The 26,175-nt window shown below is 42.4% G+C and overlaps 1 protein-coding gene and 1 long non-coding RNA gene across 2 annotated transcripts; one reads left to right on the forward strand and one right to left on the reverse strand.

The window, feature by feature from the left end:
* Positions 1-9,816: 9,816 nt before the first annotated feature.
* LOC123191227 (uncharacterized) lies at positions 9,817-12,415 on the reverse strand. Its single transcript, XR_006496769.1, has 2 exons — positions 11,665-12,415; positions 9,817-11,500 (listed from the first exon to the last, which is right to left on the reverse strand). It is a non-coding gene; the product is annotated as an uncharacterized lncRNA (long non-coding RNA).
* A 1,306-nt stretch (positions 12,416-13,721) lies between these two features.
* Positions 13,722-15,892, forward strand: LOC123186769 (tRNA-aminoacylation cofactor arc1). Its single transcript, XM_044598474.1, has 5 exons — positions 13,722-13,766; positions 13,861-13,998; positions 15,037-15,197; positions 15,291-15,392; positions 15,469-15,892. Exons 2-5 carry the CDS (start codon positions 13,896-13,898, stop codon positions 15,661-15,663), a joined length of 561 nt encoding a protein of 186 aa, XP_044454409.1. The 5' UTR covers positions 13,722-13,766; positions 13,861-13,895; the 3' UTR covers positions 15,664-15,892.
* The last annotated feature ends 10,283 nt before the right edge of the window (positions 15,893-26,175 follow it).

Raw genomic sequence — 26,175 nt, forward strand, 5'->3', positions numbered from 1 at the left:
ACAAACTTTTCGCCGGCCACTGGTGCATGACAATGCAATGGCGGGCACAAGTTTGTCACCCGTCACGTACTGGTTTTTTCCCGCCACTAGTGTGTGCATAGTAGTGACCGCAGACATTTTTTCCCGCCACTACTGGTTATTCAAAATAGCAGTGGCGGTTCTCACCACTGAAGTCACTAACGTGACTTCACCTATAAACCTTTTCCCAGTAGTGAAACCAATGTTTATGAAATTATAAACAAACACCAGGTCGCGTCGTGTTGGTCTCCCACTAGGTTGTGTGTGTGTGTGCGCGCGCGTGTGTGTGTTTTTGCGAAAAATTCAGATCTACTCATTTTCAATCATGGCAGTACAATGAACACCAACAATAAGAAAAATAAGAAAAATTACATCCATATTCGTAGACCTTCTAGTGACGACTACAAGCACTGAACTGAGACAAAGGGGCGCCGCTGTCATCGCCCCTCCCTCGCCGGAGCCGGGCAAAACATGTTGTATTAGACAGTTAGAAAGTCGTGATGCTAAGTCCCTATAGAGAAAGCGTACCAGAAGAACAACCGCCACCGACGAATAATAGTGTAGATCAGAAGGATCTAACCTGAAGACACACGAACGTAGACGAACGACGACCAGGTCAGAACAGATCCACTATAGAAAAATCCACAGGAGACACACCTCCACATGTCCACCAATGATGCTATACACATCACCGAAACGAAGACTAGGTGGGGACAATCTTATTTCATCTCCAGGGAGCCGCCGCCGTCTCACCTTAGCAGGACACAAACCCTAACAAAATTAAAAAAAATGTATAAAAACAGAGCCGTTTTCTAGTGGCGGTGCCGGCGTGCGGGAGCCGGAGGAACCCTAAGTGGGAGGCGGCAGAGCTACTATGGATCTTCGACTAGGTTACGTGTTAGACGCAGAAAGTCTCTGTATACCTTTATATACTAGAGAAAATAAACCTGAAAAGATGCAAGTTTTACGCACGGCCAAACGTGCAATACCCAAGCTTATATCGGATAGTTAGACATAAGTTTGTCACGATTAAGCAGGTGTTGGGCCAAGAAAACCCAGATATTTCTTTTCGTAGAACCCTCAGCGGACCTCGTTTGGCAGCATGGGATGATTTGCTAACCCGATTGGGAGCCATCCAACTGTCGGCAGAACCGGATATCTTTAAATGGATACTGCATCAGAGTGGGAAGTTTCGGCCAAATCTATGTATGATGCATTGGTTTATAACGAGGTTCCAATTGACAATAGAAAATTGTGAAAGCTAAAGATTCCTCTAGAAGTGAAATTTTTCCTATGGTTTCTCAATATAGGAGTTATCTTAACTAGGGACAATTTGGCACGGCGAAACTGGCAAGGTTGCAAAAAATGTGTTTTCTGCCACCATGATGAGTCCATTAAGTACTTATTTTTTGATTGCAAGTTTGCTCGATCTGTATGGGCCATTGTCCAAATAGCTTCGAATCTATATCCTCCACGTAGTGCACGGAATATGTTCGGCAATTAGTTGAGGGGCATAGATAAACAGTTTTCTAAACACATTCTTGTGGGGGCGGCTGCTTTATGTTGGGCACTGTGGCTCACTAGGAATGACACTGTTTTTAACCGTAAATGCGTTTCATCTCCAATGCAGGTTATTTATATATGTTTGCGATGGCTCTGTATATGGTCTATCCTGCAGAGGCCGGAGAGTAGAGACCTTTTTATGATGGCTTCTACTCGGCTGGAGTGTTCGGTCAGGGAGATTTTTTACCCCCATAGATGGCGGTGTAATCTTCGGTTAGGATCGGCCTCTCTATAGGCATTTTTATTTTTCTCTTGTTCGGGCTGTTTTGCACTTTATTTCGGTTTACATTACTTCGAACTTTTAGCTGTGTGTATTTAGCTATGCAGAGGCTGGGTGATCTTTGATGCGGTTGTATCAACTCGATATTTCAATTCAATGAAAAGCCCTTTATCAAAAAAAACTAATTCCTCCGTCAATTTTCTCGATCACCAGGTTACGAGACGTTCCGGCGCGCCAAGTTTCGTGAATGACCGTCTACGCGGCTACACATACGCGCACGTACGTCCAAGCAAAATCAATCAATCTATCAGCTTGCTTGCTTAGCTTGCACTTGTACGTCCGTGTGTTGCTCTCTGGGTGATCCAAGCTAAGTGCTTCAAATCCAACATAAGTGTCAACTAGGCGAACCAATTGGTAGCCTAGAGTCGATCTGTCCGCCATTGACGGAACGAGTGAGTGCCCACTAAATTAGTTTGGTTCGATCATGTCCGCTGGTAGCCCAAGATCTGACGCGAAGATTAGTCTAGGTCCGACATGGCCGCTGCTAGCGCAAGATCTGATGCGAAAGATTAGTTTAGTTCCTCCCGCCAGTTTACTCGCTCACCCCACGTTGAAGACCACGACGCCTTTTGTCCTACTCCAACTTGGATCTACTTGGTTCGTTTCAGTTTCATGGATCAGAGCAGATCCAACCATTTTCAGCGCCCGATGCACTGCAGAGTGCGCCGAACGAGGAGTGAGCCCGCTGCTCGTTTGTCTACGTGTGCGACTATGCCGCCGACATTACTTGCATAAACTAGAGTACATCAGCTGGTACATCTTTTTTTGAGCAACTGTAGGACTGAGCAACTGGATGTTTGTTAACAGAAAAAATAAGAAAGATGAGAACGAATCCGAATCTCAGTTTTGAAGACCGTTTGCTTGGTTCCTGGCGCCCACGTACAAACGCTCACATGCAGCTGGTCACCTGTTGGCCTTTTATTCTACGATCTTTTTTTCATTTTAAGGCGATGTTTTGTGTTCTTCCGCTGAGCCGAGTGATCAGAATACTTTCAAATTTTCAAAAGTTATGTTGGCTTACTAGTCCATTCAACAACACCTTTATTTAACTAATCATGCTGGGCAATATCACCCACACTCAGATGGGCAATCAGAGCGACTTAATCAGTGTGTCAAGAATAATCAAAGGTGTATGGCATTTCAAGAGTCTGAACAGTGTTCATGGCTGTGATTTAATGGTGGTACAACACCACATACAGCACAACAATCACACTAGCACAGAAACCCCTTATCAATGACATGCCAAAAAGCTTATTAGTGCGTCTAAAAAAAGGTTATTAGTGGCCTGTTGGTGACATGCCACTAGTATCACACCACTGCTAAGTACTCCATCTGTACCAAAATATAAGATGTTTTTTTTATACGGCGGGAGTACGTATTACTGGTATCTCACTTGAACGCCACTAGTAACCCACATATTTGTGGCATGCATAAACCCACTGTAACATCCCAAATTTTTTCAAAATTTGGAATATTAATACTAAGATGATATTGATTGAATTGCTTTGATTTTCAGGGTACATTAAAAACTTTTTGAGTCCTTGTTAAACCTTTTCAAATCATGTCATAAAAGTTGGGTGATCATTCATCTAATAAAGAAAACTATGGTTGGAGAGTTTATTCAGGAATTCAAAGGGCATTCATTTCTTTTTGACACTTCTGAAATATTTTGCAACCACATTCAAAATTATGGAGTGAGAATAAAATTACTTTCTCAAGTGGTGGAAAAATACTTCATAAAGGAGTATATTAGACATTTGGAGATTTCCTTTTGAAATTGGAGTTAAATGCATTAGAGCTTTTTAATTATTTACAATAAATCATTTAAATAAAATACGAGAGGAGATAGTATGACGTCTAAAAACTATCATTGGAAATATTTAATATTTGTTTTTGGTCATTTTTGTATTCATAAAACCCTATGTAATATGTTGGGAAAATTATGAAGTCCATAATGTATTATTAAAAACAATTTTGTGCAACAAAATTATTTCATGAAATTCTGAAACTCTTTTTTGTAGGCTCCAAATAATAATTATTGCAACGTGAACATTTGTTTTTATTTTCTAATTTAAACAAACACGCTCACTAAAGAAATAGTTAACTAAACCCAGACTACTGAGCTTAGCTCACCTTCTCTCTCTCTCTCTCTCTCTCTCTCTCTCTCTTTCTCTCTCTCTATATCCAGCGCTCATGAGCGAAGCAGCACAGCCCACTAGTTTCTTTTTCGTTTTTGCCTTTCTCTTTTCCGTTGGGCCTATTCTTCCACTAAGGTCCATTCTCACGAAATAACTAATTGAGGAGTACTTATTACAAAGATCACTCCCACCTTCTCAGGTTTCAACAAGTGGCGCGCTGCAACCTGGAAGTTTTTCTTTTTTCCGTAGATCCGTTTATTTAAAATGTTTTATCTTTTAAACCGTGCGTCCAAATCTCGAACCATTTTTACTGTTGGATTCCGCAAGTCGACATCTTTAAAATTAGATCCCATGTTGATAGGTTTTGATGAAAAAAAATTCATCAAAAAACCCGAACGAAAAACCGAACCGGGAGCACGGGTTTTTCCCTTTCTGAAAGAGGCACGGCCGTGACTCTCGCCGTAGAAAAAAAAACAAAAAAACATGTTTTTTTCGTTTCCGAGAGGCACGGCCGTGACTCTCGCGATAGCATAACCGTGCCTCTCGCGGCAGCCAAATCGTGCCTCTCGCAGAAAAAAAAATAGAAAATATGTTTTTTTCCTTTCCGAAAGGCACGGCAGGCACGGCCGCGACTCTCGCGAAAGCACAACCATGCCTCTCGCGGAAGCAAAACCGTGCCTCTAACGAAAGGAAAAAAAATAGAAAATACATTTTTTTTCGTTTTCGAGAGGCATGGCCGTGACCCTCGCGAAAGCACAACTGTGCCTCTCGCGCAAGCAAAATCGTGCCTCTCACGGAAGGAAAAAAAGCAGAAACGTGTTTTTTCGTTTCCGAAAGGCACGGCCGTGACTCTCGCGAAAGCACAACCGTGCCTCTCGTGGAAGTAAAGAAAATAGAAAACGCATTTTTTTCGTTTCTGAAAGGCACGATCGTAACTCTTGGAAAAGCACAACCACGCCTTTCGTAAAAGCAAAATCGTGACTCTCGTGAAAGAAAAAAAGCCTATTTTTCGTGCAAAAATTTGTTTTTTTGAAAAAAATTGACCCAAAAGCTAAGGAAGACCGGTGGAAAACCGAAACGTAAAAGGACCATAAACAACGTTTAAAAAGCCCAAAAGGTGTGCGGAATAATAAAAAAATTCGGAGGAAGCGCCCAGAGCGCGACACGTGGCGAGCGGCAGAGTGTGCGTCAAATGGCGCTGATTGTTGCAAGGCTGCCGAAGGAGCCCTCGTTAACTAGTTGATGTCCCTTTCCCAAGCGCTCTTCTTTTTCCCCCTCAGAGAGAAACAGCCATGGACACGGAATTTCATAATTGACGCTCACTACAAAAAGTTGTCGACCGAACGAATAAGGAACTAGCGAGCGAGCAAACCTAGTGGACCGGCCCATTAGCAAGCCTTAGCGTAAGGCTTTCAGCACTATTTTATACCCTATTTGGGAACCTTCTAGAAGGTTCCTGAATCATTTTGTTCTGTTTTGGTTCCTCTTTTCTTTTCTTTTTTTTCTTTTTTCGTTTCTTTTTTTCTGTTTATTTATTATTATTTTTTCTCATTTATTTCTCTTTCCATTCATTTTCCATAAATTGATAAATTTTTAAGATTTGAAAATTTGTTGGAAAGTAAAAACGTCATGTTTTTCAAAATTTGTTAATTTTTATTAAAAAAATATTTGGAATTTCATTTTTTCCACATTTTTAATAAATTTCACAAAATTTGAAAAACAATTCAGAAATCAAACAATTGTTCATGTTTCAATATTTTTTCTATTTCTCAAAATAATATTATGTTTAATTTTTTTTGTGTGTTTTCATAAGAATGTGCATCTTCTTTCAAAAATTGTTTGCAAGTTCAATTTTTTTTCAGCGTTGCAAAACATGTGTCCGTTTTAAAAAATTGTTCACAATTCCAAAAAATGTTCACCTTTTCGAATTTTTTTCAGGATCTCTTAGCACGCATAAATACCACTATCATCTTCCTCTCGAACCCCCTCACCCGCACATCCAAAAACCCCTCTCTCTTTCCTTCTCCGCAAGGAATTACTCGCTGGAGCTCCGCCAACTCCGGCGGCTTCTCACAGTCGCTACAGGAGGAAGCCGAGGGCTCTGCCAACTCTGTTGGAGGGTGAATCGCTCACGGAGGGCCTCTGCATCAACATTGCTGCACCTCCGATGGTGTGCACAGGACCAAATGGGTCCATTGCAGTAGCTCCATCTCTCTCTCTCTCTCTCTCTCTCTCTCTCTCTCTCCTTGATCCTCAATGCAGTGTTCTCCTTCGAGTTCTATTCGCTGTAATTTTATTTTGTGATGCGTGTGTTGGGATCCAATGAATTGTGAATTTATGATCAGTTTCTTCATTTGAAGTAATTGAGTTATATTCTAAACTTTATTCTATGTGATTGTTATAGCTATGTAAAGCTTTCTGATCTATGAGTTTTCTTGGGCCAAGTTGATGATTAGATCTTTAGTGAAAGTGGTGCATAGTAGTAGGTTCAATCTTGTGGTGTCCTCATCTCGTGATAGAAGGGGTAGCGAGGCACACATTTGTATTCTTGCTACTAAGGATAAAACAATGGGGTTGTATCATATTAGTTGGTCTTATTTTTTACATTATGTCATTATGCTTCAAGGATTACTCGTTTTGTTATGAACTTAGGGCCCGTTCGGAAGTGCTCCGGCTCCGCGCTTCTTTGGAAGCGGGCGAGGAGCTGGCCGAACGCCGCAGCTTCGAGAAGCCCGCTCCTGGAATCCACTCGGCCAGCGGTGCAAAAAAACAGAAGCTACGCTCGCCCATCTCCTGGAAAACGAGAAGCGGGAGTTGGTGGATATTACATGGAATGCCCTCTCGAAGTGCCTCGAGTCGAAGCGTTTTCCTCTCGCTACAGGGCGCGGCGAAGCGTTTTTCTCGCTACAGGGCGGGGCGAAGCGTTTTTTGCTGCCGAACTATCGCTGGCTCCCGCGAGAAGCTAGCTAGCGCTGGCTCCTGGAGAAGCTGGCTTGTTTGGGAATCCAGAGCACTTCCGAACGGGTCCTTAATACGTAGAGAGGCAAGCATGGAAACGCTCTTGAAGTCGAGTAATAATAGTAGACGTTAGTAAGTTTAATGGTCTACTTCTCACATACATAATGCCTATGTACTGATCATGCCATGAATAACATCATAATTATTCGATTTTTTACCAATTGCCCAACAATAATTAGTGTACCCATCGTTTGCTATGTTCTTGAGAGATATTCCTCTAGTCAAAGCTATGGCCCCCGGGTCCATTCACCATTATTACTAAAACCCTAAAAGCTTGCTGCAATTTATTACCTTTTATATTCTATTGCAATTTATATATCTACCACTATAAGAATTAATGCTTGCAATTAACGAGTACAAGGGGATTAACAAGACGAAACTTTTTGACAATTTTTTCTGGAACAAAATAGACCATGAGAGCTTCGGGGGGGGGGGGGGGGGGGGGGGGAGTCCAGAAGCTAGATGAGTAGACGACAAGGCAGTACGACACGCCTAGGAGGGTACGCACACCGTGCCCCCTTATATGCCCCTTGTGGCTCTGTGTGACCTAAATCCAGCGCTATAAATTAAAAAAAACAATCAAAACCCCCAAAGCGAGACACGAAACAATTATTTCGCTGCCGCAAGTCTCTGTTCTTCCGTGATCCCATCTGAAAGGCCTCCGTCGGAACTCTGCCGGAGGGGGAATCGATCACGGAGGGCCTCTACATCAACCTTGTTACACCTCCGATCATGTGTGAGTAATTCCCCACAGGACCTACGGGTCGATAGCAGTAGCTAGATGACTTTTGTCTCTCTCTCTGATCTTTAATACTATGTCATCCTCGGATAAAGTAATCTTCTTTTGCGATGCGTTTGTTGGAAGGCAATGAATTGTGGGTATATGATCAGATTATTCAATGAAAGTAATTGATTTATATTCTGAACGTTATTGTGTGATTTTTATAACTATGTAATGCTTTCCGATCTATGAGTTTTCTTTTGCCATGTTGATAATTAGATGTTTAGTGAAAGTGGTGCATATTGGTAGGTTCAATCTTGCAGTATCCTCACTTTGTGACAGAAGGGGTAGCGAGGCATATATTTGTATTGTCGCTACTAAGAATAAAACGACGGGGTTCGATCATATTAGTTGGTATTATTTTGCCTATATTATGTCATCATGCTTCAAGCATTACTCTGTTTGTTATCAACTTCATACATAGAGAGCCAAGCATAGAAGTGCTCTCGAAGTGGAGTAATAGTAGAGGTGTCAGTAAGTTTAACGGTCTACTTGTCACGGACGTAATGCATAGTACTCATCATGCCATGAATAACATCATAATTATTCTCTTTTCTATGAATTGCTGAACAAAATTTGTGTACCAATCATTTGCTATGTTCTTCAGAGAGATGCCTCTAATGAAAACTATGGCCTATGGGTCCATTCACCATTATTACTAAAGCCCTAAAAAGCTCACTTCAATTTTTTTATTTTCTTTTGCAATTTATATATCTACAACTATCAGAATTAATCCTTGCAATTACCAAGTACAAGGGGATTGTCAACCCTCTTGTCAGCGTTGGGTGCAAGTGTTTTGTTTATGTGTGTGCGCAGGTACCGTCGACCTTTCTCTTTGAATCTTTTATTAGTTTGATAACCTTGATTCTCCAAAAAAAAATACTATCTACTATTATGTTACTTCATCCCACTTCTTCAGAAAAAATCCCAACGCATATCATAAGTAGCACCGGACAACGCGGTGTGCCCACTCTGGCCAAGAGACGCTAACAGTCGGCTCTAACTGGATGAAATAGGTACCAACACGTGATCCGGCGCTGTGACCGGGACCGGGTTCTCGTGCCTGCCGTGACTGTACCAACTCGCCTAGGGGCGAGTACGCTGCTAGGCAGGCCCAACCAAAGCTTCGCGCCTGGGTGCTGGTAGGCCCGACGCTGCCCAATGACGTTGACCTCGAGCAAGCTGAGCGGTCCACCCGTCATGGACACTCTAGACTGGTCGGCCGAACACCTGCCGTTCGGGCAGATGCAACGGCTCGCCTCATCCCCGAGAGCCTCCAGCCGCAAGCCAACCGACAATGTACGACCAAGAAGCTCCTGCAGCATGCCACCCGACAATGGACGGCTGGGAGGCTCTAATCGCTGTCGAGCAGCCGACAAAGGCGCGTACTCCACCATTCTTTATAGGAACTAATAAGTGTGCACGTGCAACGCACGTCTAGATTAATATGACAATTATATGTTAAAATTCGTATGTAAAAGGATAATCTGATAGCAGCAAGAAATATTTAAAATGAATTGTTGTATACAAAAGGTTGATTTTTCACCAAAGAAAGGTTATTGCATTCATGTTTCAAACCATTAGTACCCTTTTTATTCTATGAATCTTGAATAACATGTTCAAGTACTCAGTTACAATCACTATTTAATGTTTCAATCTACTCAAGATCTACATCTATTGTTAGTAATATGATTAATCTCTTACAAGTCAAACTTCTCATAATCATCTTTCTATTTTGCCGTCGTCATCGTCTCAACCAACGCCATTGAGTATCACATCTCTATGGAGTACGGGAACAACCACTCTGACCTGTGGTGTACATGGCGAGCTTCTTCAAATAGAAGGCCAACAAGAATGTCACTCCGAGCATAAGTTTGGTTGCTTAGCGGACATCCCAGAAATTAGAAATAGATTCCTAACTCACCTACAAGTCAGGCTAGAGTTCCAAGGAATACTGCAATGTGACCATTAAATTAAATAATTGAATAAATACTGCAATATGAAGATTAAAAGTGAACTATGAAGACAAAAATTAGTTAATGCTTGCTGAGCTTGGGTTAGGTAGTTGCATTTTCAATACCAGCTATCATATGGATAACCGCATACCAGCAAGAGAAAGAGGAAGTGACTCAACAACAATAATTGGCCTTAAATAACAACAATCTGTTCCCACTCAAAACTTCTGTCCTTTTAGCCCGCCAAAAAGAAATTTTCAACTTACAAATATCGATTTTGACTAAATTTCAGTTGATGACTACAATGGCAAGTGGATGTGTAGTAGTAGTAGAGCCATGGTTCCTAAACATGCCATGCGATCCGAGTATATAGTCTTCGATGTCGATATCTTTTAATCAACATGGCAAAACCTTGCATCACAACTCGACACCTCTCTAGAGTACAGGCTAAGCCAACAAATAACATATCAGAGGTGGTTAGACAGGTATTGAAGAAGAGAATCATTTTTATTGGATAGTATGGTAAGATAACATAAAGCCTAGAGAATCATAATATTCCCCTCAATTGTTACCACAGTATTGAAGAACCATGTACTGACTATGAAGTATTGGTCGATACTAAAAGATGAAGTTGTATAGTAGAGGAACAACAGTCAAACCTGTTAAACACAAGATAAGTACAGAAGAACCTATAGACAGAACGTCTTGCAAACTGGACAATGTATTGTTACATAAATAGCCAAAATGACTGCATGACCATATGTAAAAACTGCACAATGGAAGTTCCATAATTCAGTCACAAGAAAACTTCGGCAAACCAACATTTAGTTATTTAAATAAAAGTTCAGCTTATTTACTACAGAAGTGGCGCTTGGATTAAGTATTTTAAAAACATGCATGCAAGGCTGCCAATACCCATCGGCAGGCCAACATATAAGAACAAATCTTGTATTGCAGATATTCATAGAAGCATGTACTGAATTTTCTGTGCAGGAAATGATTTGCAGTAGATTGTCAAAGAGATTCTGTAGAGTCCTTACATTCAAATAGTCTAAAAACTAACATAAAAATGCAGTAATCCATTGGCATAATGCACTCCATAAAATCATAGTGTACATTTTAGGACTGAGCTAAAAAAAGGAGAAACAATAAAATCATACTGTACAAGATGCTGATCCTCAATCAATAACAGATCAAATGATATTCAAATCCTTTTTAGGAAATAAAAAATAATACTTACCTGCAGAAAAACAATGGATCGACACTCGAAATTGAACTCAGTATATTCTCATCTTCAAATGAATGCAGAAATAAATACTGTGTAGGTTTTGAAGTACAATGATGCTTAAATCAGATCTCTTTTTTCTTGCAACAAACAAGCAGCTTTCGAAGATATATTCTTGATTCATCGGCAAGCTTCGAAACAAAATTCAATTTATTCCCATTGAAAGCTGGATGCAAAATGTGTGATTTTCCATCTCTGCATATGAGGGCATAACCTAAAACAATGCACCTAGGAACATAAGAAAGATCAACGGCGAAACATTTATTCTTCTTCTTTCTAAAGGCCAAAGGCACTCCATGAACTCAGACTCTGCATGCAGTTCCAGCGGAAAGGGAAAAGCACGAAAGCTGCCTCTAAAAGCCTCCCGCTTGAAGGGTCAATAAGAATTAAGAAAGGATTTCCTCCTGCAGTATAATAGAGAACCTGATGGGTGGATGCAGAACCTGAATGGTTTTTGTTCATCTGCATAACACATGCACTGCAGTTTATGAGAAACCCCAACAAAATTATATCACCCAAGAGAGGCATGAGCTAGCGCACATTTGCGACCGAAAATAATAGATGCGCCGACCCAGACACGAGTCAAAGCACATGAACGGTCTATAATAAAGAACGAAGAATTCGACCTGTATATCTGTGAACCGGGCAGCCAGGGCCGGCCAAACATAGGCACACTTCGATTGTCGCATGTGCAAATCGAACAGCTGGAGAGAACAATCCTGTTACCGAACGCAAATAAGAATCATTAGAATGAACCTGTAGAACAGGAAGAACATCATGCTGTATCACACAATTTTTGTTGACGTGTTTTGAAAATTTAGATTTGCATCAATGAAGTTACCACAGCATCCTATCCCGTTGATCTTGTAAGGATACGTACGCACATCGATGAACCACCACCTTCGCGTACATCGTACATCGTTGCCCCGCTGGGCCGGCCATGATGCGCTGGATTTATGCGCTCTGCCGAGCCCTACTCGCGCTCAGCAGCTGTAGCTCAGCACCCTGCCTGTTAGAGCCGCTCCATATGCCGGACGACCGCCATCGCCGCAGCCCTGCAGCCCATCGCCGCTCCTGTCGAGCCACTGCTGTTTGCGAGCTGCTGCACACGCGCCGTGCGAGCCTTGTCGTGGCCACGCAGCTGCAGCCGGACTCTTGCATCCCACACATCGTGCAGCGCCGATCTAGCGAAGGGCGAGCATTGGGCGTTGGAGGTCGAGGCGATGTAGTGGAGGGGGAGGCTGGTGGCGATTGAGGTGAGGTGCGAGTTGCAGCGACCAGGGGAGGGCAGTGAGTCGTGCCTGTGGGAGAGATCGTAGACGCGACGGCGGCGGCGACGCTCGATGGGGAGAAGAAGAACGCGAGGTTTGGGGAAGGTTGGACGAAGGGCACGGACGTGATTGCGGACCTTTCCGGTTTGTTGTTACTTTTTTTTTCTTGTAGCTGTGCGAACGTGGGATTAGGATGGCAGAGTTTTCGTTCGCCAGGGGAACATGTTTGCTTGTTTAATAGTAATATAGATACTGTATTTTTGTTTCTCCAGAAGAAACCACCCATCATGTTAAATTTTGTCGAAGTGCTTGCTTGCGTCATGATCCTTGTAACGACAACTATAATTCAGAAGAATAGGGAAGAGTGAAACACCGAATGAGGTCTGGTCTTTGCTCTGCCCTAGAATTGTAAAACCAACGCACAACGTACATAGTTTTTTATAAACAATGTGGATTTTTAATTAGAAGTCAAACCGTCGTTATAATTTTTAGTCTAAAAGGTATGTGATCGTCATCTTAGAATGCCAGTATGACACAAGTAGTGTCAGTATGCACGTGAGTTGCTGCCTATTTGTAGGAAGGTTTGACATTTTCATTACCAACAGCCCGACTGTTGGAGCTTCAGAAAAATTTGGAAAACACTCTATTTGTCCATTTTGGCAAGGATAAGCCTACTGTATGTCCACTTGTTTACCCACTGGGTCCGTTTACTTCAGAACTAAAATTACACACCCAGCTAGATTGATGAGATGCCGTCAACCCAACATATAGAAGTGTTCCCCCGAAAAAACATATAGAAGTGTTAAAAGGAAGAGTTTTATATCCCGCAAAAAAAAGGAAGAGTTTTATGGCAGAGAATAAACGAGTTCCTTTTTTTTTTGCAAAATATAAGAAACACAAAGTAGCAACAACATTGATCTATAGACGTTTGTGATAGTTAACGTACAAGGTGAAAACGTCCTATTATTTGGTAATAAAGGCATGCAAATTTTCTAAATTTTAATTGTAGTTTAAATAGTCAACATACATCTCAGAACAAACCCGGTTTAAATTCAGCTTGCTCTTACCGAAATAAAAAATAAGTTTGCTGTGAATAAAGGGTGGATTCTGATCCATCGGAAGTGATCTGTTTTCGTTCAACACAGACAATTAATTTAAATTTAAATATCTGATAGATGTTCAATTAGTCAATTTTTTTGAAATATTCGTCATATGAAAACTTTCATCTGAGATGTTACCCTAGAACCTTATATGCTACATATAGATTCACCTGGGTCCACATATCAGTCCCTTTATCTGTCTGTTAGAAGCTGTAACATTACTTACGGCAAGTCAAAGGAATCTTCCAGTTTTTAATTCCTAATATTAAGTTTTGGATGCCTATATAGATCATACCTACCTAGATACAAGCTCTGGCTTCTTCCTGGGCAGACAGTCAGCGAAGCTACACACCAGCGGTAAGATCTCAAGTTCTCCGTAATGTCTTCTCAATTCTCATACATAATTGCATAATACGGATTGGCATGATTATAACTGTACTTGCAAATGTAGTAATTCGTACCTTTTCTTCTCTACAAGCCGGCAGTATGAATCCAAATCCATTTGAGATCAAGAAGCAGCCAGTATTAGTTGCTAAAAGAGCAAATCCGCCAGCTCCTAATGGTAACAGTAAAACTATACAAGTTGAAGGTATGCCTCCAGTATCAAGGATTCAATACTATTTGAACATACATGCTAGTTAGAACAAATATGCATCTGGAATACTCTATATACCAAGTAGATTTACTGTATACTGCCATATTAAGTTGAACAGTTAACACTAGCAAAATTCCATTCTCGTTGTATCACACAGCAGATCCGCCCTAGTATACTACAGATGAAAGAACAGAGCCGACTCTTGTGCAAGTGTACATCATGCTCTTCTAGAAAGTATTTGTGTACTATACTTATATCTGAAATCTAAACTAAACTGTATGTGTTGGTTGTTGTATGAATTCTGTCAGGACCAAATTTTAAATAGCTCGCTATAGATTTTGGAGAGGCCTCTCGCTAAAGAGATGGATTTTGAACGCTAACCTTAAAATGACGCTAATAACTCACTATCCCACACTATAGCGCTAAATTCGGAGCCATTTAGCGCCGCCTGGATGCTACAACCACAGGAGGGATGTAAATGAATTTCACATAGTCATCCATTTTCCCTATTCTTCCTTCATGTTTTTGATATATATGATGCATTGAGGCAAAGCTCGGTTATTGAATTAGGATGCCTTATTAGTGCTTGTTTTTATGTTTGAACATGTGTATGTCATGCTTAAGCTATATATATCATATATGATGCCTGAGTGTATGCTTATTCCTTTTCAAAACTTTCAAGATTCAATAAAAAATTGAATGGGGCTTAGCTAGCTCTGCTATAGCTTTTCATAGCTTCCGGTCGAGCTGCCGATAAATGGCATAGCCCACTATTAAACTTTTTAGTCAGCACTAGTTTCTATGCTAGCTACCATTGGGGCGTAATCGGTTTCCTTGTGGTGCTTGAACTCTCTATTTCTCTTTTCCTATCCTCACTCTGTATTATGTACTATGTATTTCTGTTATATCAAAGTAATGGAGGAGGTAGCCCATTTTAAAAATAAAATAAAATCTATTTAGGTATGTAATCTATTTAGTCTATGGGGAAAAAAAATCCAATAAGCAATCTTATAGTATCGGCCGTTCCTGCAGATCGTATTTCCGCAGAGGCAAGTCAGCTCATATTAGCCATAACAAGTATGGCACGCCTGCGTGGTGAAAATGCCTCTGAAGGTGAGACCGTTCGCTTGGGAGAATTCAAGGTACTGTCGTGTGTTGCTACCATTGCTTATGAGCCCCCGAAGTCTGGCAAGGTGAGCCATGGTCCTCATGCATCGTCATCTGCTAGTTATAATGAGAAAATGAGTGGGACGTAACGGAGGTCGTAGTTTGCTTGATGTGTACAGGTTGTTGAAAACCAGAAACTGGAAATGATCTGTAGGTGGGAAGACCGTATGAAACCAACAGTGAAATTGCGCCCAGCCGGAAATAGTGAGGAGTATTCAAAGGTACTTCTATCTCTTTCTCACCTTAACCACTGGGGGTCACAGTTTTATGTGCTTGATACACACAGTCCCTTTTCAGGACCGGACCGATCTAAATACCCCAGCTGCCGATGTCCTATCTGAAGACAAGGAAGTGATACCGAAGGCTGAGGCCCCAACAGACGGCCAGAAAAAGAAAGAAAAAGCAGGGAAAGGAAAGGAAAAGCAAGAGGACCAGAAAAACAAAGAAGTGCAGAAAAAGAACGAAGGGCAGAAAGAAAAAGCAGGGAAATGAAAGGAAAAGCAAGAGGGCCAGAATGCCCACTTCGAGGACAAGAAGTGAAACCAAGCTTCAAAACCATGCTTTGGTTTTTGCCCCTTTATTTTCACTGCCCCCCTAATAAGCCAGCTTGCATGCATGATCGGGCAAACCAGTAGTATTTTTTATAGCTTCGTCCACTCACGTCATTTAATTTCGTCAACTCCTCGATGCAATGATGCTACACAAGGCTAGATTCGATCAATCTGTTCTTGTGGTTTGGTTATTACTTCTGGTTTGTTATTCTGGGACGTCAACGCTTCTCATTTGGGCTATTTGCCCTACTCGCTCTATCCCATACCAATCCTAATTAGTGGATATTTAGCTTTTGTCATAAGTCCAACTATAGGTTCTGTCACTCCTCTTGAGCAAGGCGAGGGGAACCTAGCGCAATTCACCGGTTTTCCCGTTCTCCGCCTCCTCCCTTCCGCCGTGCTCCGGGTGCGGTGAGGTGTCAGTCGTAGTTGTGCTTGTTGTCGCTGCTTGCCGGAACCCACGATAGGCCCCTCTCCTCCTAACGACATATCTGGCCACTGCGCCTAGATCTAGGTGGGCCGTTGGCCACACACATACGGGCACCCTGTGGGCAGCGGTGTGTTGTCCATGTTCACTAGTGTCTGGGGTCTACACAGGTAAAATTCAGTTTTGAAAGTGTGACATATACTTTTGTAACTACTTGTCATGTTATCCAATTTTAGTTTTGTTCTAGAAATTCAAAATCTCATACTGGAATTCATAATCTTAAGTTCTTTATTTTCAAAACAATTTTGAATTTGAAAAGTAAAGTAATTCAATTTATTGCATATATTAGGACTTCGCTCGCTCCACCGATTTGCACTACGTGAAGCTCCGCTCCGAGAAGCTAGCTTCGCGGAGCCAAGGCGTTCAGCCCAGCTCCTCGCGTGGAGCTAGCGGAGCTGGAGAGCTTCCGAACGGCTCCTAGATTTCACTAACTTGGGAGTATATTTTAGTGATGCCTTGTTCATCCTTGTTATACTTTCAATGTAGATAATATATAATAGTTGTAGTTCAATCCTATTTAGTGTCCCATTTAAATTAAAAATATATATATTTTGTGTCCACCAAATGGATGACTAAACATTTTATGTGGATAATCCACGGTACATTTTTCTTGCTTTCAATATGTTTGGGGCCCCTTATATCAACCATTTTTATCGTATTGTGGATTGTGAGAAGATTGCGTGTATATAAGATTCTATGAACAACAGGGGAATTGATGCACCTGAGCGGAAAATGGAGTATGGGATGGAGTCTAGAATGAGCTGGTGAATCTCATCAAGGGAAAATGTGTCATAATTCATGTTTATGAGAAGGACCAGTACGAGCGATACATTGGTGATATCTACTGTGACGGCAGGTTTATCCAAGTAAAATAGAAAATTCTAACATTGTGCTTCTTCTGATTGCATTTTGCATGGTTATGGTAAGATTGATAATGGTTGGTGTCTATATTCGGGAGGAGCAAATGCTGAAGAGGGGTTTCGCATGGTATTCCAAATTTATGACAATTTATTTGAACATGGGCAAGTACGAAATTTGCCCCCTCAAAACTCGAACTTGTATTTAATTAAGACAAGTGTTATATAGCACCTCCATTGCCAAACTTACAGGCTATCTAATGCCACGGGTGGCCAATTAAATTGTAACTATATAGTTTGTATTTTAATTCTACTTAAAATATGACTAACTGCATGTGCAGTGGAAGGAGGAAGCGAGAGCTGCGCGCCAAGGCCTTTGGTTGTCGTATAATCCTAAGAAGCCGTGGGTATGGAAGCGAGACCACCCACGCAACGCCGGAAAACAAGATATTGTAGAGAAAATGCCCTGGAAGGCCCAACCTATATTGGAGGCTCAGGTAAAAACAGTGTGGTCCAGCACTCTGGTACCTAAACTAAAGTACCAAAAACAAACCCTAGACCTAGTGTCTTTATATGAATGTTGGCAATTTTTATACGGATAATGAGATCTGTGAAGCCCTATCAAGGATGATAGAGGAGGAGAAGAATGCTGAGGGAAAAGCTAGGGAGTGGAAACCGGAACTGGATAGTGTTGTAGCTGAAAACTGTATGCTAAATGGTCAGCTTCAGAAGTCGAATGAGGGCATGAGGCACTTCAAAATGAGAAAGAAGCATGTAAGCGCATCAAACAAAGGGCTGTTTGGGTTGGCACGTCTATACTCATTGTTGGTATTGCAGTGTTGTGCGGCAAATGGAAAACAACTCCTAGGAAGAATGGTGTTGCTCAGATAATCAGATGTATGACTATGTCAAGATTATGATTTAGTAACTGATAGATATGCCACGGCTGATAAAAACAGTGTAACCAAACCTTGTGGTAATAAGTGGTAACACAATCTATATGTACTTTTGTACCCTTTGTTATAACGGCTGGGTTTATTGGAGCGCATAATAGTTGAGAATTTATCGCAGCGTGGTCTTAGCATCAGGGTGTTATAACAGCTGCGTCTTCTACAACGAACTTTAGCTAAGCTCTAACACAGAGTATGATGGAAAAACTTGGTTTTCATGAGCAATGGGTCAGGATGATGATGTCATGCGTGAGCTCAGTGAAATACAAAGTCAGGTTTAATTCCCATGAGACTGAAACTTTTATCCCATCCAGGGAAATTAGGCAAGGCACTAGTAGAAAAAAGGGTCAAACGTGAAGTACATTAGTGCCGGTTTGAATTTGAGCCGGCATTAATGTGTACATTAGTGCCGGTTCCAACGGCTAGCCGGGCCGCTCTCATTAGTACCGGTTCGTGGCGAATCTTTAGCACCGATTCGTGCCACGAACCGATACTAAAGTGAGTGGTGGCAGGATGTTGTCAGTCCGGGGCCTCTCCAGCACCTTTAGTACCGGATCGTATCACGAACCGGCACTAAAGGTCGTCCTACATAGACCCTTCGTCCACCCGAGCTCGCTCTGTTCTTCCCCTTTCCCCTCTCCTCTCTGTTCTTTTCCCTCTTCCTCTCAAGCTCATCACACATTTTGCCCAAGATTTGAAGGCCCCCATCCATTCAAATGATCACAAAGGTTAGCAACTTTTTTCTTTCATCTCTCATTGCTAGATTAGCTCGTGCAATGCTTTATATAGTGATTGATTTTTGAGTTTAGTAATTTGGGAGGAATTATATATATGTGCCAGTATTTGATTTATATGCAATTTGAGGTCAAAAATAACACTTAGTTTTACATATGTAGGTGTGGTTTACTTAGTACCTTCTAAATCTCCGTCGTAACCACCGTCGATCGCTCGCAACGTCCCGTCGCCGGCACCACCTTGTGGTGAGCCTCTTGTTCATGAAGTTCTATATAAAAAATTGATGTTTGTGTGATTTGGATATATAGTTACTCGTATAATTATCTTACCCATACGTTGTTTGTTATGCATAGTGCCATGGTTTTGATATCCGTCCCCGTCGGCCCTCGCCCGGGTTATGATTCGGATGTGGTATATTCTCTTTTAAAACTAATCATTGCATTTCGTGTTTATGAAAAATTATGCCCATCAAGTTGACATAGATATTTGTATGTAGGAGGTAGTTGAACCGGAAATTCCAACCGACCCTATTGTCGAGAGGTTAAATTTAGTTGAAAGAGAAAACGAGGATTTGAAGGAAAAATTGAAAAGAATTGAGGGGGAGAAGATGGAATTGGAGTTGCATGTTGCCGATGTCGTCGATGATCACAAGATTAAAATGGAGAAAATGCGCTTGAAGATTAGAAAGATTAGAAAATATGCCATTCATAGTGAGGCTTGGTATCATTATGCTGTTGGATCAATTGTTACCTTAGTTGCGATCTTGATCACATTTGTTGTTGCATTTAAATTCTTTAGCTAGAGAGTTATTTGTTTGTTGCATTTAAGTGTTGTATGATCTTTATGTATGAACTTTATGTATTGTATTAATTTGATGTTTTCGGTGCTGTGTATTGAAGATGAGCCGGCAATGGATGTACGATGACCGATGCTCTCCCGAGTTCATTAATGGCGTGCGTACTTTTCTGCTTGTGGCTGAGGCAAACAAGCGAGCGGATAGTTTTATGCATTGTCCATGTGCTGGCTGTAAGAATGGTCGCAATTACTCTATGTCAAGAACCATTCACGGCCACTTGTTTGAGTCCGGTTTCATGCCCCACTATAATGTTTGGACCAAGCATGGAGAAAGAGGGGTTATGATGGAAGACAATGAAGAAGAAGAGGACGACGACAGCTATCCTGGCCATGGGTTCCCTGAATACGATGATACAACAATGAGGGAAGAAGCTGAGCCGGTAATGCGGGAAGAAGCTGAGCCGGCAATGCGGGAAGAAGCTGAAGAAGAGGCATCGGATGAGCCCGTTGATGATCTAGGTCAGGCCATTGCCGATGCAAAGAGATACTGCGCAAGTGATTTAGAGAAGAAGAAGTTGCAGCGCATGTTAGAGGATCACAAAAAATTGTTGTACCCGAATTGCGTAGGTGACAAGAAAAAGCTGGGCACCACACTGGAATTGCTGCAATGAAAGGCAGAGAATGTTGTATCTGACAAGGGATTTGGAAAGTTGCTGGTAATGATAAAGGATATGCTTCCAAAGGACAACGAATTGCCCGAGAGTACGTACGAAGCAAAGAAGGCTGTCTGCCCTCTAGGGTTAGAGGTGCAGAAGATACATGCATGCCCTAATGATTGCATCCTCTACCGCGGTGAGTACGAAGATTTGAACGCTTGCCCGGTATGCGGTGCATTGCGCTATAAGATCAGCCGCGATGACCCTGGTGATGTCGAGGGCGAGCGCCCCAGGAAGAAGATTCCTGCCAAGGTGATGTGGTATGCTTCTATAATACCACGGTTGAAACGTTTGTTCCAAAACAAAGAGCATGCCAAGGCGATGCGATGGCACAGAGAAGACCGTAAAAAAGACGGAAAGTTGAGAGTACCCGCTGACGGGTCGCAGTGGAGAAAAATCGAAAAAAGTACGGGAAGGAGTTTGTAGATGACACAAGGAACGTATGGTTTGGTCTAAGCGCAGATGGCATTAATCCTTTTGGGGAGCAGATCAGCAACCACAACACCTGGCCTGTGACTCTATGTTTGTATAACCTTCCTCCTTGGTTGTGCATGAAGCGGAAGTCCATTATGATGCCAGTGCTTATCGAAGGCGCTAAGCAACCCGGCAACGACATTGATGTGTACCTAAGGCCATTAGTTGAAGAACTCTTCCAACTGTGGAATGGAACAGGTGTACGTGCGTGGGGTGAGCACATGGGGGAAGAATTTGACCTAAAGGCGTTGTTGTTCGTGACCATCAATGATTGGCCTGCTCTCAGTAACCTTTCAGGACAGACAAACAAGGGATACCGCACATGCACGCACTGTTTGGACGATACCGACAATATATATTTGGCTAATTGTAAGAAGAATGTGTACCTGGGACATCATCGATTTCTTCCGAGCAGGCATCCCGTAAGAAAGAAAGGAAAGCATTTCAAAGGTGAGGCGGATCACCGGACGAAGCCTCGCTTCCGTACTGGTGCTGATGTACATGATATGCTCAAGGATTTGAAGGTGGTCTTTGGAAAGGGTCCTGGTGGACAACCTTTTCCGAATGACGCTGACGGACGCGCACCCATGTGGAAGAAGAAATCTATATTTTGGGACCTGCCCTATTGGAAAGACCTAGAGGTCTGCTCCGTAATCGACGTGATGCACGTGACAAAGAATCTTTGTGTGACCCTGCTTGGCTTCTTGGGCGTGTATGGGAAGACAAAAGATACACCTGTGGCACGGGAGGACCAACAACGTATGCACGGAAAAGACGGCATACATCAGGGTCATGCAAGCTACGCTCTTACCAAAGAAGAGAAGGAAATCTTCTTCGAATGCCTGCTTAGTATTAAGGTACCGTCTGGCTTCTCGTCGAATATAAAGGGAATAATAAACATGGCAGAGAAAAAGTTTCAGAACCTAAAGTCTCATGACTGCCACGTCATTATGACGCAACTGCTTCCGGTTGCATTGAGGGGGCTTCTACCGGAAAACGTTCGATTAGCCATTGTGAAGCTATGTGCATTTCTCAATGCAATCTCTCAGAAGGTAAGCGATCCAGAAATCATACCAAGGTTAAAGAATGATTTGGTGCAATGTCTTGTCAGTTTCGAGTTGGTGTTCCCACCATCCTTCTTCAACATCATGACGCACGTCCTAATTCACCTATGCGAAGAGATTAACGTTTTGGGTCCTGAGGTTCATGAGAGTCTTAAAGAAATATGTTCATAACCGTGCTAGGCCAGAAGAAAGCATCTCCAAGGGCCATGAAAATGAGGAGGTCATTGAGTTTTGTATTGACTTTATTCCTGACCTTAAGTCGATTGGTGTTCCTGAATCGCGGTATAAGGGCAGACTGGATGGAAAAGGCACGCTAGGAGGGGAACAAATAATATGTGTGGACGGACATTCTCTCACTGAAGCACACTACACAGTTCTACAAAATTCCGCCTTGGTGGCTCCGTATATGGATGAACACAAGAATTTGCTACGCTCCAAACACCCGGAGCGGTCTGATGACTGGATTACACGTGAACAAACCAGGAGTTTCGCCAGCTGGTTGTAGACACGTACCATGCATGACACCTCTATTGAAGATGACCTGTACTTGTTGTCCCAGTTACCATCTTCGAATATAATGACTTTCAAAGGATACGAGATAAATGGTAATACATTTTACACGATCGCCCAAGATAAGAAGAGCACCAACCAAAACAGTGGTGTCCGCTTTGATGCAGAAACCAAGACGGGAAAGGAAACATATTATGGTTATATACAGGACATATGGGAACTTGGCTATCGACATGGTTTGAAGGTCCCTTTGTTTCGGTGCAAATGGGTCAATATGACACGAGGCGGGGTAACGGAAGACCCGCAGTACGGAATGACAACAGTGGATCTCAACAATCTTGCGTATGCAGACGAACCATTCGTCCTAGCCAATGATGTGGCACAGGTTTTCTATGTGAGGGACATGTCTACCAAACCAAGAAAAAGAAAAGATAAGGAAGCGAATGCATCGTACGATGAGCCAGAGCGGCACATAGTTCTTTCTGGAAAGAGAAACATCGTGGGAGTGGATGACAAGACAAACATGTCAGAAGATTATGAAAAGTTTGATGAAATTGCTCCATTCACAGTGAATATTGACCCGAGCATCCCGTTAAATGAAGAAGATTTTCCATGGTTACGGCGCAAAGGGACACACGCGAAGAAAAAGTATCACACCCAAAGATCTGGGATGTGATCGGCTTCACTATCATCACTTTCTTCTGTGTTTCACACCCAGGAGGGAATCTCTGAAATAGTTAGGGTAGTTATGTGTTTTGGCATTTGAAACGCGAAGAAATTTTATGTGCAAAGAAATTCTTTCATGCCTTTACTGATTTTTAAAATTAAGTTATTCACAAACTAGTGATTCACACTAATTTCAAATAATTCAAAATTTAAACTATTCAAATTTGAAAACTACGGGCACTAACAGAAAATTTGTAATTTTTTGTACCTAAAGCAAAAATATTCACAAAGAAACTCTAAATACACAAAAAACAACTCAAAAATAAATAAAGCAAAAAAAATAAAAAAGCCCGCCTACTGGGCCAGAGCGGCCTGCATACGAGTAGAAACCCAACCTGTTGTTGGGCCAGGATGCAGGCCCGCAAAGGCCCAGTAGGCCCACAGGACAGCACAGAACATGTAGGCCTGCTTTGGAGAGGAGCTCGAGAGAGCTACTGCACGGGGGGTTATAAACCAATGCGGACGCCCCTCGGCTAGTGAGGTGGGACTAAACCTACTGCACCGCACCTGCGCCAGCGCACCCGCTTTAGTACCGGGTGGTGGCACCAACCGATACTAAAGGGGGGCCTTTAGTAACGGTTGGAGCCACCACCCGGTACTAAAGGGGGTGCGATTCCCGCCGCTTGGCCTGGCCAAAACAGGCCTTTAGTACCGGTTGGTGGCTCCAACCGGTACTAAAGGTCCATCCTATATAACTAAACACTTCAAAAATTTCAGTTTCTCATCTGCTTCTTCTCCTCTGCCCCGTCGCCCGCCGCCCCCGTCTCCATATCCCTCGTCGCCGCCCCGTCCCTGTCGTCGCCGCCCCATCGTCCCCGTCCCCGTCATCACCGCCGCGCCGTCCCGGCCCGTCCCGCGTCATCCCCGTCCCCGTCATCGCCGCCCCGTCCCCGTCGTCGCTGCCCCGTCCCTGTCCCCGTCATCGCCATCCCCGCCGTCGCCGCGCTCGTCGCCGTCCCTGTCGCCGCCCCCCGTCGCCTCTCGCCTCGCCGGTGAGCACACACACACACACATACATTTTTTAGTTTTTTAGTTATAGAAATAGTTATAAAAATGTTAGAAATTTTTCTTTTTTTAGTTATAGAAATAGCTAGTTATATAGCATTGTTAGAAATTTTTCTGTTTTTTAGTTATAGAAATAGTTATAAAAAGTTAGAAATTTTTCTTTTTTTAGTTATAGAAATATTAGAAATGTTATACAAATGTTAGTTATATAAGTAGAAATATTATATATTTTTTCTTTTTTTAGTTATAGAAATATTAGAAATGTTATAGAAATGTTAGTTATATAGCATTGTTAGAAATGTTATAGGAATGTTAGTTATATAGAAATGTTAGAAATTTTAGTTATCAAAATCCAATCATTAAAAAATGTTACTTTTTGCGGGCGTATAGCTAGTATTTGTTCTCGATGATGCCCGGCCCGCATCCTCGCCGTCGACCCGTCCGCGACGACGTCCAGCTGACCCATGTCCGGGACTGGGCTCCGCCGGGCTGGCACTGGGAGGTGCTGCCTGGAGGGGCGCGCCGCTTGATGAGGAACCCGGCCCCGGTCGTCGACCCTGATCTACCATTTGGTGGTGTTCGCATGGGCCAGTTTCGGTGCGGAGGGAGCCGGCCCGGCCGAAGGTGGTACGTCGTCGTGTCAGGGAGGAGGACGAGCACGTCGATTGCTACATGGTTGCGTTAGAGGGCGGCAGGTTCTCCAATACCTGGCAGTTTCTTCAGGGATCTCACTTCAGCTATGATTCTGTGAGGGTTCCTTCTCTTTGGGTGTCCACCGCCCGCGCCGCATGATCCGACGATGTATTCGAGATTATATATTATTCGAGATGATGTATTCGAGATTATATCTATTATTTGAGACGATGTATTCGAGATTATATCTATTATTCGAGACGATGTATTCGAGATTATATCTATTATTCGAGACGACGTATTCGAGATTATATTCGATGATGCTTATTATGTACTATGATTGATTCAGTTTTTCCTTATTAATTGATTGCATCCATGCATTGTACTCCCTCCGGTCCTTTTTAGTTTGCATATAAGATTTGACTGAAGTCAAGCCTCGTAAAGTTTGACCAACTTTGTAGAAAAATATGCCAACATTCACAATCTGAAATCAATACCACTAGATGTGTCATGACTTAAAGTTTCATATTATATAACTTTAGCATGGCAGATGTTGATATTTTTTCATATAAATACGGTCAAACTTTGTCAAGTTTGACTTCAGAAAATTCTAATATGCAGAGTAAAAAGGACCGAAGGGAGTAATTTGGATATATTTCTTTTGGATTAGTTAACCAAAACCTATGGCGGACAATACCGGCAGAGAGGGAGAAGAGGCCCTGTTCAATATCATACGCAATCCTCGCGGGCCAGATGATGATCAGAATGACGAAGATTATGACGGCTCCGAATATCTAAACAACACCGGGGAGGGTGATATGATATTCGATCGCGACTACCGAATTCATGAAGTCATGAACTATGGACATGACCAAGAAAATGTTGATCTTGAAACAACAAAGACCGGCGAGGTATATATATTTATATAAGCAGGCATCTGGTGATTATCACATGTTTTAAATGACTTGAAGATATATTAAAGAATCGATCTTTCTTCTTTCAGCCATCCGGATCGAGCAAATCTTCAGGCAACAGGACGAAACGAGGCCCGAACAAAAAGTTGAAGGAGGGTGTAAAGTACAATATCGAGGCAATCAGACCTAATGGCGAACCATTAGAGCCTAAGAAGATTGTGGACAAGTTCATTCGTCAGTGCGGAGTTCTTGTGAAGGACCAACTCCCGATCTCCCTTCAAGAATGGAGAGAGCCAGCAAAGCCACGTCCAGGAGTTACTTTTGTTGACGACAGACAAAAACATTTGCTTTGGGAAACGCTCATGGAACATTTCACCCTACCAGATCATTTCACAGATGCAGATGTGGAGAAAGTCAAGGACGCTGCTCTTAGGAAGATGGCGGTTGCATTCAAGAACCATAAGATTCATGAATGGGCCAAGTACGTCAAGGGAGGAAGGAAGACTCTAGTATTCGAGGGAACACTAGAGAAGCAAAGTGCTCATTGGGACGATTTCGTGAAATTCAAGGATTCGGAATTATCTAAG

This window comes from Triticum aestivum, chromosome 2A (assembly GCF_018294505.1).
Source record: "Triticum aestivum cultivar Chinese Spring chromosome 2A, IWGSC CS RefSeq v2.1, whole genome shotgun sequence".
NCBI lineage: Eukaryota > Viridiplantae > Streptophyta > Magnoliopsida > Poales > Poaceae > Triticum > Triticum aestivum.

Bases quoted from the DNA above. Each gene is read 5' to 3' on its own strand.
- LOC123186769 (XM_044598474.1), top strand. From the start codon at position 13,896: ATGAATCCAAATCCATTTGAGATCAAGAAGCAGCCAGTATTAGTTGCT. The intron at 15,198-15,290 runs GTGAGCCATGGT...TGATGTGTACAG, and splicing joins AGCCCCCGAAGTCTGGCAAG to GTTGTTGAAAACCAGAAACT. The intron at 15,393-15,468 runs GTACTTCTATCT...GTCCCTTTTCAG, and splicing joins ATAGTGAGGAGTATTCAAAG to GACCGGACCGATCTAAATAC.